We start from the raw sequence: 12,973 nt of genomic DNA on the forward strand, positions 1-12,973 counted from the left end.
TATTGGGTCTTTGTACTTGAAAAAGACGCCGGTTCGGCGTTGAAACATGTTGTTAATAAAAAGCCTTTTCATCATCATCATCATCTCTGAATGATTGATTTACTTCAGCAGCACAGCCCACTTCCGTGTTCATCCAACTGGTTCCAATATCTCCTGGAGGATTTATCTTCCAGCCACGGGGCCGCAGCAGCTGTTTTTCTTCATGCCTTCATAGGAGTTGTGCCTGTCACAACTCCATCAGGTAAGTGTAACCAGCACTCTCTTAATCTCCCTCCATAGGGTATCACCCTATTGTGCGCTCTGTTCCCCACATTTAGATCTACATACCAGAAAATTTTAGAGCACTTCATGCTTCCCTCTGCCGCAAGCTTTTTGGAGATGGAAATTTCATTCTCCAGCAGGACTTGGCACCTGTGCACACTGCCAAAAGTACCAATACCTGGTTTAAAAACATCAGTATCACTGTGCTTAGTTGGCCTGCCAACTCGCCTGACCTTAACCCCATAGAGAATCTATGAGGTACTGTCAAGAGAAAGATGAGAGACACCAGACCCAACAATGCAGACGAGCTGAAGGCTGCTATCAAAGCAACCTGGGCTTCCATAACACCTCAGCAGTGCCACAGGCTGATCGCCTCCATGCCACGCCGCATTGATGCAGTACTTGATGCAAAAGGAGCCCGACCAAGTATTGATTGCATTTACTGAACATACATTTCAGTAGGCCAACATTTTGGATTTTAAAATCATTTTTCAAGCTGTTGTTATAAAGTATTCTAATTTACGGAGATAATAAGTTTTGTGTTTTCATTGGCTGTAAGCTATAATCATCAACATTAAAGGGAACCTGTCATGTCCTAGCTATTATTATATATTCTATAATATACTATATAATACTATATATACTACTGCCCCCACTGCGTTGTTAGTGATGCAATGTCCATCCCTAACACGCTTTTTTCATTAAAATTGGTGCAACTGTAATGAGTTTATAACATTTTATATACTTATAATCATACCTGCTTCTTCATTCATAGATGTGTGATCCTCACATTCAGTCATGGTTGGTGCCACATCAGTCAGGGCTGGCGCTGCCCATGTATTTGAATTTTTCTCCCGGCGAGCGCTTAAGTTATGGGACGCTTGCTCAATATACACAGCCAGCAGTAAAACTTTTTGTATCACTGGGAGCAGCGCATGCATTCTAACGCATGGCTCCCTGCATGTGCACATTGAGACTGTAGTTACCAGCTTCACTGTGCATGGGCTGTGACAAGTGGCTCCAGCTGCACACAGTGAAGCTGAGAACTTCATTGCGCATGCGCAGGGAACAGTTAGTCACAGCGCATGTGCAGTGAAGCTGCTAACTACACAGCCTCAATGCACACAAGTGGTGAGCTGTGCGTCAGAGCCCATGTGCGGCTCCCAGCAATGCAAAGCTTTATTGCCGGCCGTGTCATACTGCGCAAGTCTCCCATAACTTCAGCACTCACCGGGAGTAAAATTTTGCTTCAGCCCTAAATTTTTCATTTTCATGAGGGATAATAGTAGAAATTAGACTCTAAAATGTATTAAGCAATTTCTCCTTAATCTGACAGTATCCCACATGTAGTCAAAAACTGCTGTTTGATCACACGGCAAGGCTGAGAAAAGAAGAAGCACTTTTTGGTGTTTGGAGGGTAAATTTGACTGGAAAAGATTGCAGATGCCATGTCACATTTGAAGAACCTCTGAGGCACCAAAATAGAATAAGGCTCCACAATTGATCCCATTTTGGAAACTAGAGCCCTTAATGAATGCTTATAGGGGTGTGTTGAGCTTTTTGAACCCATAGGTGCTACACAGAATTTTACATTTGGTAAAATTGTGATAAAAATTGTGATAAATTATGTTTTTCCACTAAAAAGTTGTTTTTGCAAGTTTGTAATTTTCACAATGAATGATATGATAAATTTGACCCTATAATTTGTTGGCTGGGCTCGGAAGGGAAAGAGCGCTTTTTGAAATTTGGAGAGCAAATTTTTGTGGAACAGATTGTGGACTCCATGTCGCATTTTCATTTAACTTGACATTCCAAAACAGCACAAATGACCCCATTTTATATACTGTTATTTTGTTTGGGACAATTTTATTGGGACAAGGGATGGTTGGTCCCTAGTAATATATACTAAAATTAAATCAGTGATGTCTGTGACAGATTGTATTGTGTGATACTTTATGTGCAGTACATTTATTGCGGATAGTTGATCCAACAAATTGTCGTTTAGTTATGATTAATCATGGGACTAAATACATATATTTATGCATTATCTATGAACAGTATATCTGGAACTATTTATATATTTTTTCCCATTATCTTTTCGATGATATGCAATATCTTATATCACATATTGATATAGATTGTTTATTTATATAGCTCAGTCTCATTGTTTTTTGAGCCCCATGTGTATTTAAGTAGACATTTACCTACTATCTATACCTTTTCTGCTTTACACTGTTGTCTTGTTTTGGTGTCTTTATGACCAATGAAGTAGCTGATTAGGGCCTTTATAGGGTCAAGGGTACCATATCGTCACACTAGGGTGCCAAAGCAGGGACAGTATAGGGATTTTTTAGGGAAATGATATCACCATTTGTCTAATTTATCCTTCTAGAAGGCCATTGTACATCTTTATCTTGGTCTTTTAGTATTAGTAAGTGCCTTTTTGTCCAAGATTTTGGAGACTTTAATGCATAATGTGATTGTGAGTTGTGAATACCCCTGGGAGAATATGAAGTCATACAAACTGTAGGGCAATCCTAAGTGAAGGTTAGAGCTCTCTCTTATTGGCCTTTGCAGGAACTGTTGATGAAGACCTGCCTGAAATCAGTTTCTTTGACTTTTCAGTTTCCACAGACCACTTTGAAACAGCTAAACTCCAGAACCCCGCATTAAACCTTGCAATAAATGAGGTATTTTAAGGACGAAGAAAATATTACCAAATTTTGCAGTGGAAAAAAAAACCTTGAATATGGGAAAATTGTGGACCAATTAATTGTTCCTAAATCTCATCCCCAAAGGGTGATGGATCTTGCTTACTCATAAGTGCTAGGGGGACATTTAGCCTGTGATATAACAAAAGACCTTATGCTGCAAAACTATTATTGGGCAGGGAGACACAAGAGGGAAAGAGCCATATCACATTTTAGGCGTCCCTTAGTGAACTTCTACAATCATTAAAATACCCTTTGAGGGGATTGAAATAGGTCTGGTGGGACCATTTGTTAAGTCCACTTGAGGCCAGCAACATATTTTAGTTGTTCTGAATTACGCTACATACTTTCCAGGAGCAAACCGTTTAAGGAGAACTTCAGCAAAAATCACTACAAAAGAGTTGTTTGATTTGTTTCCCTAAGGAGGAATACACAATGAGATAGTCGCTGATCAGGGAATGCCCTTTATGTCAAAGCTTAATAAAGAGTTGTATGAATTGTTGAAGATCACTCACTTGCGCACATCAGTTTACCATCCACAAACAGAGAGTTTAATTAAGAAGTTCAATAAAAACGTAAATGTTTTGAAACTGGATGACAACGACTGGAATAAGTGTTTTTCTTATTACATGTTTTCTATGTGGGAACCTCAAATTCCTTTACGTTATTTTATGGTTGACATGTCCAATGTCTCCTGGCTAATGCCAAAGAGATATGGTTGCAGTAAAATACTTAATTCAAGAGTGTTGATAAGCACACTGCCCAATTGCAGAATATAATTAAAACATGATGTCCCCTGTAAAGGAACACTCACAGCAAGCCAAGGAGAGGCTTGGGCTGCTAAAATAAGAACTTCAGTCCTGGTGACAGGGTCTTGCTTTATTTTCCCATGGTGGAAATTACATTTCTGGCTAAACCAAAAGCCTTACAAAATCCTTGCAATGCGGTGTAAACCTATTACAGAAGAAGTGTAACTATGATGTAAAAATTGGGGTTATAAAGGAATTACATAATGAGAGGTCTTGTCCTACAGTTCTACTTCCATAGCCTGGTGGCATCTTATGCTTTGCAATGATGTTAGGAAGCTGAATACTGTATAAGAGTTTGCTGGTTATCCAATACCTCGAGTGGATGAGCAGATAGACTGTGTGATGGCAGGTATTTTACAATACTTACAAAAGGCTACTAGCAGGTGTAATTAACAGGTAAGGCTAACTAAAAAACAGTCTTTAACTCCCTGATGGACATTTTCAACATGTGTTTCTTGCATGATTTACATGGGGCTTCAACCATATTTCAACAGCTAATGGACATGATTTTGAGGCTGCTGCATATCTGGATGCTGATCCAGATTGGAAAAGTCACCTATCCAGGGTTCAAGTTGTCCTGAACTTTATAGGAGAAGCAGGTTGGATAGAAAATCCTTAAACAATTATACCACTGAAAAGGAAGAAGCAAAATATTTATAATACACATTTGGATGAAGTGTATTAAAGGCCCAAATAATGTTCAAGGTTAGGAACCTACTGTAAAAAAAGAAATTGAAAGGCAATAGACTGTCACTATTAATCGCCAGGAAAAATGATGAGAATAATATGGTCCTCTGGAATGAATAACAGTGGTGCTTCACTATACAAAGACACTTCATAATCATGCTTCAAAATAGGAAAAAATAGTTGTCCTCACCAAAACTGTAGAAATGAATTAATTAATTCAAGCCCCAAAAAGCAAAGCGTGGGAGATGGAAAGTAGAGCCAGACACACCTGCACTTCTACCGACCTCCTAAATAACATACTGTGCTTATAGTTACCTGGAGATTGAAAATAGTCCAGTCCCCATAAAATGCTTGTTTACCTGTACACCTATATACTATTAAAGAAACATTTATGAGCATCTTCAGTGTGACATGGGATTGAATTTAGAATAGCTTCCAGAAAACCCCAATTTTCTTTCAGCAATAAAGTATAAGTTAACCCTTTTCTGTGTTCTATAAGTGTAGTTAAATTATGTGTTTTCTTTAATGGACACAGCATCTTGAATGTTTGCCCTGATAGAAGTCATTGACCCTAGATCCAGTTTGCTTGCTATAAACAGCTTAATTTCAACTTCATTAAATTTCCGTATATATATATATATATATATATATATATATATATAGACAATATTACATGATTAACGATTATCCTATTTTCTTAATATAAAATTTGTAGATCTTCTTATATCATACATTTTTAAATTGAACCTGTTAGCAGGTTTTGCTAAATAATCTTAGAGCAGCATAATAAAGGGCATGTGAGCCTGATTCCATTGATTAGTCACTTAGTGGGCTAATTGGAGAAGAAGGAGGACACAAAAGCACTTTCGGCCTCAAGAGTCCATACCTTTGGATTGACCCCGTTGCGAGTCAGGGCTGAGGTAGGAGCAGTCCGGAAAGAGAAATGAGGAAAATACAGGTGGTAATAATTTTCAAAACTGAGAAACCGCTGAGTAGCCTTCAGACCATCTGGCCGGGCCACTTTAGAATGGCAGAGACCTTTTCGGGATCAATTTTCAGACTGGTCTCCAAGATTATGTACTTCAAAAATGGAAGAGAGGTCTGCTCAAAAACACACTTTTGAATTTGGCATACAGACTATTCTTCCTAAACCTCTGCAGAAACTGGCGAACACCTCTTCGGTGAGAGGGCAGGTCAGGAGAGATCATCAGGATTTCATCCAGGTATACTACTACGCACTTGTAGAGAAGATCCTGGAAGATGTCGTTCACCAGCTCTTGAAAGACTGCTAGTGCTTTGCACAGTCCAAACAGCATTACACGATACTCGTAGTGGCCATCCCGAGTATTAAATGCCTTCTTCCATTCATCTCCCTGGTGAATTCAGATCAGGTTGTACTCCCCTCAAAGCTCGAGTTTTGTGAAGACTATAGAGCCTTTAAGGCAATTAAACAGCTTGGAGATGAGAGGCAGAGTATACTAATTCTTTATAGTTATTTATTTGATTTAGTCCCCTATAATACATACACTGCCAAAGAGAACCGTCTTTCTTCTTGACGAAGAATACTGCACCAGCCGGAGAGGTGGATTTCTGGAAAAATTCCCTAGCAAGATTCTCCTCTATATATTCAGACATGGTACAGGTTTCAGCCAGTGACAGTGGGTAGATTTGGCCTCGAGGAGGAGAAGCACCAGGAGTGAGGTCAATAGTACAGTCCTACATCCTAAAGGGGGTAGTGTCTTGGCTTCCTTCTTGTCAAAAACGTCAATGTACGTCCAATCAGGTAGATTAGATGGAGAAGCCGGAGGTTGAGCAGGACGATTGGAAACCAAGCAGGTTTTGTGACACTCCTGAATCTCAGGGTGTAGCATTCCTACATGGGGTACCACGGGCTCGGTAATGAGCAAGGTGGTCTGGGAAAGGGGCTTCCCATCCACCAAAGAAACCGCCAACGGATCTGGGAAACATTAGATAAGGATCTGATACCGCTCCACAACGGCCTGTCGGATGAAATTACCTGAAGCGCCGGAGTCCAGATAGGCAGACTTGACAAAATGGATGTGGCTGCAGGATACGGACACTGACTGTTTCAGCAATGGAGAGGAATGATTCTCGCCATGGGTATCCTCACCAGTGACCTTAGGCTCTGGAGTTTCCCGGTCTCTCCAGACAGGTGTGGATTACAGGCTCAGAACTGCCACAATAAAAGCATCTTCTCTCGGCACGACGGGCCTCCTGATGGTTTTTGACCATCGTCACCTGGTCACCTTTTATAGATTCTGGGGAAGATGCAGAGGCAGAGGCTTGCTTTAAGACCAGCTTTTGAAAGGTAGGTGCCAGGCGTAAGGGTCTTCTCTCACGGACCACATCCTTGGAATGCTCCTGGAAACTGATGTCAATCCATGTGGCCAGAGACACTTGGTCATCCAGTGAGGTAGGTATGTCACGACCGGTCAGCTCATCTTTGATTCGCCCAGGAAGGCCCTCCCAAAAGGTAGCCACCAGAGCCTTGTTATTTAAGGAGAGTTTCAATGAAAGAGTGCGGAAACGTACAGTGTACTGTCCAACTGTTAGATTCCCCTGACACAGAGGGAGGAGGGAAGAGGCCGCTGAGGACGCATGGCTGAGCTCATCGAAAACCCTCCAGAAGGCCTTTAGGAAAGACTGAAGGTTAGACACCAGAGGATCCCCTCTCTCTCATAAGGGCTTGAACCACGCCAGATCCTCAGCAGTGAGATGTGACATGATGAAGGCCTGTTTGGCCTGGTTTGAAGCAACTTGATGGGCCAAGAGCTCGAAGTGTAGTGTGCACTGATTTATGAGTCCCCAGCATAGAGCAGAATCCCAGACATAGCATGGAGGAGCAGACAGTCGGGGTCCGAAGCCGGGTACAACACTGCCACTGCGTCGAGATGCCGCCAAATTCGTTTCTGCTTGGGTAGAGGTGGGTGAGACCGGAGTTGTCAGCGCATCCAGGCAGGTTTTAACAGTCTGCAGAAAAGATACAGGATTGTTTCCTGTTGGGATTTCTGGAGGGAGACCTCCTGGTATAGGTCAGAGATGGAATGAGCCTGGGATCCAATGGCCTTTGCAAACTGTAACGGGTCGAGTTGTGGAAACACTGTGCCATGGTGTGAGGAGAGCCTGGAGGGGCGTAACTAGGGACCTTGCCAATCTGACCTCTGATGTATGGCGGCTTGATGACTCCATGATCCAAGGAGGGATGAGGGACTGACATCGCGTAGATAGCAGCTGACCCCCAAGGGACAGGAGGCTGGCACAGGCTGACATGGATGGACAGGCCGGCTGGCACGGCTAATGGACAGGCGGGAACGACTGGTAGACAGGCAGGCGGGCACAACTGGTAGACAGGCAGGCGGGCACGACTGATAGGCAGGCAGGCACGACTGGTAGGCAGGTGGGCATGACTGGTAGACAGGCAGGTGGGCATGGATGGTACACATGCAGGTGGGCATGGATGGTACACAGGCAGACAGGCACGGCTGATAGACAGGCAGGTAAATGGATATACATGCACTGGGACCTGAGAACTAACAAGAATGTTAGTTCTCAGGTCCAAGAATGTTAACATACAAACTTGCAACGTTGCACAGGCACCTCCATGTTGGAGGAGTTACCTTAAGTAGTTAGGGTCCTCCGGCCATTGGCCGAGGACACTTTTAGGATGGCATGCAAGACCCCTTTTAGAGGCGCAGTGGCACGTGCACCCTAAGCACACTGCCCAGGATCTGCGTGCTGTATGCATACCCTGGGCAGCGTCAGCATGGAAGAAGGATGGAGGAGTGGAACACTCCGGCTGGGGACTACGGTGGTAAGGGGGCGCCGGCCCTATACTTAATAAGTGACACATTCCTGTGATCAGTGTCTCAGCTCCTATGCCATGCTGTGCTTAGATAAAATAGCAAAAATCTTTTGACAGTTTCCCTTTAATTAAAATATTTTACCTCTTACCTGTACATATTGGTGGGTCCAAATTCCATTTTCCATCTGATGTGCAGAAAATCTCAGCAGGTCCATTTAACTTAAGATTTGGGAGTTTGCATTCAAATCTAACCACTTGACCAACAGAATATTCTTCATCATATGAAGTGGATAAAACATTGAGATTGTCTGAAGCTTCAATTGGTGGGCAGTTCATAACTGAAAAAGATTAAAAAAATATTTTTTATTTTCAAAGATTCCTCTGTAAATTGATACTGAAGGAGTAACCGTTGTTTTAATTTTTATTTCATAACCAATACTACACATGCAAAAAAGAAACGTTGTAATATATCTTATCAGAGAAATCTGATTCTTTCTCTGCCAGAATTGATTGGGCATTATCAAAATTCTGAATTCTGAGGTGAAATCTGTATTCAGTGAATACAGACTGTCCCATTACTGAGAGGAGATGACAGTTGCTACAGATACAATTCTATATAGACGAAAGAGGGAAGGGGTTGTAAGCAAAGCTCCTCCCTCCTCCTCCCTCTTTTATAGAAATAGAATCTTATCAGCAGCAGATGCCATCTCCTATCTCAGTACTGGGAGAGAATTTTGATAATGACTGATCAATTCTGGCAGATAATGAAGCAGATTTCCCTGATAAGATATATTACAAAGTTTCTTATTTTCATGTGTACTATTGTGCACCCTCTTCTCATCTGTCTTCTCAGTTCTCCCTTTTGTCTAACTAAATCTTTCCTAACTATCCTGTGGCTTTACTAGATTATTCTTGTTATTTTTCCTGGTCTTTCTTCTCCTTCACTTTTACAACAGTATTCTAGCCCCACTTCCATCTTTATTTTGTTTTTTCTTTCTCTCTCTTTTCTCTGCTGAATTCACGACTCATTTATAATTTCACACAACTGAATTTTTCTTTACTCCCCTGTTTAGTACTTTTTGACTATAATCTCTCACTGCCCCTTTACTTATTATTCTTGACCTTTACCCCTCCCACATTTTTCAAATCCTTTGTGGTTGTTTACTCGCTTTTTCTTTTTTTTGGCAGCCATTCCAGGCTATTTACCCCCCACTTGCTCCTATGTGCACTCTACAGTAGGTTTTTTACACTTGAGAAAAGCACCCGAAGCCCATTGTGGAATAACAAACATTTCTTTATATTATTGGATCAAGGATCTTCATTTCGGTTAGTGCAGCTCAAAACCATGAATTGTCTTTACCTTCAATTTTCTTGGTGGAGTTCCTCCCTCAGCCATGAGGCAGAAGCAACAGTTATTACACTTTTACAGCAGTGGTGCCTACATAACTCGCTTCAGTGAGCAAATTACCTGGATCTCTTATATCTTTTTATAAAGGTATCACCCTATGATTTGGTGCGTTCTGTTTCCTTACAGCGTTTATTTAAAAGGCACTGCATATCATCCCAAAAACACCATATCAACAGTGAAGTTTGGAGTGTGGGAGCATCATGGTGTGGGGCTGTTTTTCAGCACATGTCACTAGAAAACTTCATATAATTGAAGGAAGAATGAATTTGCGAGACATTCTTGAGAAATTTGCTGCCATCTACCAGGATGATGAAGATAAAATGAGGATGGACTTTCAGAAAAACAATGACCCCAAACTCACAACAAAGGAAACTCTGTTGGTTTCAGAGAAAGAAAATAAAGCTGCTAGAATGGCCCAGCCAATCACCTGACCTGAATCCAATAGAAAATTTATGGAAAGAACTAAATCTCAGAGTTCATAGAAGGAGCCCACGGAACCTACAGGATTTGAAGAGAGTTTGTGTGGAAGAACAGGCCAAAATCACACCTGAGCTATGCATGAGAATAGTTTCTCCATACATTGGGCATCTTGAATAGAGATGAGCGTTGTTCTACTCGAACTGTTCGCCAATCTCAAATTCGAGCTGTTTTGGGCGGTGTTCGAGCCGTTCGGCGAACACGAACAATTTGAGAAAAATTCGGCTGTTCGAGGTTATGTTCGATAACTGTTCGTGCACCAAAATCATAACTGGATTTTTTCTCAGTAATGATGAAAATGAATGTTAATACGCAGTTTGAGTGTACAGCGGGGTGGGGGGAGGGGCAGGGGATGGATCTCTGCAGGAACAATGAAGATCTCCATTTTTTTTTCTCTTTCCGCATTTACAGTGGGGAGGTGCAATCTGTAAGCCTATCAGCAGCGCACACACGGAGCGAAGTGCTTTTTTTCACACAAGCAAGGGCATGTGTCATTGGCAGTGTATGTCACATGTCCTTGCCCTATAAGACCAAGCCATTTTCCCCGTCGCCACCATTTTCTCACTGCTGCAGCTGCGTGTTAGACGGCACCGCTGTTGCTGTGTGCGCTATACCTTGTTAATTTCAAGCCAATTTTCGCACAAATATACAGATAGCTTGGGAGTAGGGAATAGTTGTGATTGCAGTCCTTTTAAGGACTAGGTTATAGCATTTCCTACGACTTTTATCAGGGAGGTCTGTGCTCTTAAATAGATAGGTTGTGGGAGTAAAGACTAATTGTAATTGGAGTCCTTTTCAGGACTAGGTTACATGAGTTCCTATCAGTTTTTGCCAGGCAGGTCTGTGCCAGTGCTGTGCAAGTTTTTTTTACAGCATTTGGCTGAATCTAGCAAAGCTAATCCTTTTTGGCCTATTGCAGAGTGTGTTAGTCAGTGGAGTAGCCTATCTGTGTTGCAAGATATACCACCTGTGTATAGAATACCAATTTTTTTACTGCACCTAGTGAAGTAAAATCTTTTGGGCATAGCATCATTCTATTAGTCCATCTATACTGACCTCCATCAGGTTGCAAATTAAAACAAATTTTTATCTGCATCTACAGTACCTCTGAAAAAATATTTGGGCTTCTAGCAGTGTGTGGGACTTGTTCTATTAGTCCATCTATACTGACCTCCATCAGGTTGCAAACTGAATATATTTTTTTCTGCATCTACCTCTGAAAAAATATTGGGCTTCTAGCAGTGTGTGGGACTTGTTCTATTAGTCCATCTATACTGACCTCCATCAGGTTGCAAACTGAATATATTTTTTTCTGCATCTACCTCTGAAAAAATATTGGGCTTCTAGCTGTGTGTGGGTCTTGTTCTATGAATCCATCTATACTGACCTCCATCAGGTTGCAAACTGAATATAATTTTTTTCTGCATCTAGCTCTGAAAAAATATTTGGCCTTCTAGTAGTGTGTCGGACTTTCTCTATTAGTCCATCTATACTGACCTCCATCAGGTTGCAAATTAAAACTAATTTTTATCTGCATCTACAGTACCTCTGAAAAAATATTTGGGCTTCTAGCAGTGTGTGGGACTTGTTCTATTAGTCCATCTATACTGACCTCCATCAGGTTGCAAACTGAATATATTTTTTTCTGCATCTACCTCTGAAAAAATATTGGGCTTCTAGCTGTGTGTGGGTCTTGTTCTATTAATCCATCTATACTGACCTCCATCAGGTTGCAAACTGAATATATTTTTTTCTGCATCTACCTCTGAAAAAATATTTGGCCTTCTAGTAGTGTGTCGGACTTTCTCTATTAGTCCATGTATACTGACCTCCATCAGGTTGCAAACTGAATATATTTTTTTCTGCATCTACCTCTGAAAAAATATTGGGCTTCTAGCTGTGTGTGGGTCTTGTTCTATTAATCCATCTATACTGACCTCCATCAGGTTGCAAACTGAATATATTTTTTTCTGCATCTACCTCTGAAAAAATATTTGGCCTTCTAGTAGTGTGTCGGACTTTCTCTATTAGTCCATCTATACTGACCTCCATCAGGTTGCAAACTGAATAAATTTTTTTCTGCATCTACCTCTGAAAAAATATTGGGCTTCTAGCTGTGTGTGGGTCTTGTTCTATTAATCCATCTATACTGACCTCCATCAGGTTGCAAACTGAATATATTTTTTTCTGCATCTACCTCTGAAAAAATATTTGGCCTTCTAGTAGTGTGTCGGACTTTCTCTATAAGTCCATCTATACTGACCTCCATCAGGTTGCAAACTGAATATATTTTTTTTCTGCATCTAGCTCTGAAAAAATATTTGGCCTTCTAGTAGTGTGTCGGACTTTCTCTATTAGTCCATCTATACTGACCTCCATCAGGTTGCAAATTAAAACTAATTTTTATCTGCATCTACAGTACCTCTGAAAAAATATTTGGGCTTCTAGCTGTGTGTGGGACTTGTTGTATTAGTCCATCTATACTGACCTCCATCAGGTTGCAAATTCAAAATAATTTTTTTCTGCATCTAACCCAGCCAATAGTTTTGGCCTAATACCACAGTTTGGCCACTCAGCTCTGCTCGGTTACCATCCATTGTTTTTTTGTGCAAACAACTCCAGAGTTGTGAATTAGTTAACCACCAAAATGAGTGTAAAAAGGCCTGCTGCTGGTGGAAAGGGGAATAGGCGTGTTGGGAAGGGGAAAAAAGGTTGTGTCCGTGGGATAGGTGTTAAAGCAACAGTAACATCTGCAGAAGAAAGACCATCTTCCAGCCAAACTAAAATGTCTACTTCT

General features: G+C 41.3%; 1 protein-coding gene across 3 annotated transcripts in view; it reads right to left on the reverse strand.

Annotated features, from left to right (window-relative positions):
• Positions 1–12,973, reverse strand: part of CFH (complement factor H) — a 1,056,626-nt gene that overhangs the window by 931,062 nt on the left and 112,591 nt on the right. For all 3 annotated transcript variants that reach the window (XM_073642935.1, XM_073642934.1, XM_073642933.1), the window contains exon 5: positions 8,441–8,629. In XM_073642935.1, coding sequence (XP_073499036.1) covers positions 8,441–8,629 — 189 coding nt within the window. The remainder of the gene's footprint in view (positions 1–8,440; positions 8,630–12,973) is intronic.

The sequence above is a fragment of the Phyllobates terribilis genome, unplaced genomic scaffold (genome assembly GCF_046119375.1).
Source record: "Phyllobates terribilis strain yellow unplaced genomic scaffold, ASM4611937v1 Scaffold_8__6_contigs__length_399053987, whole genome shotgun sequence".
Classification (NCBI taxonomy): Eukaryota; Metazoa; Chordata; class Amphibia; order Anura; family Dendrobatidae; genus Phyllobates; species Phyllobates terribilis.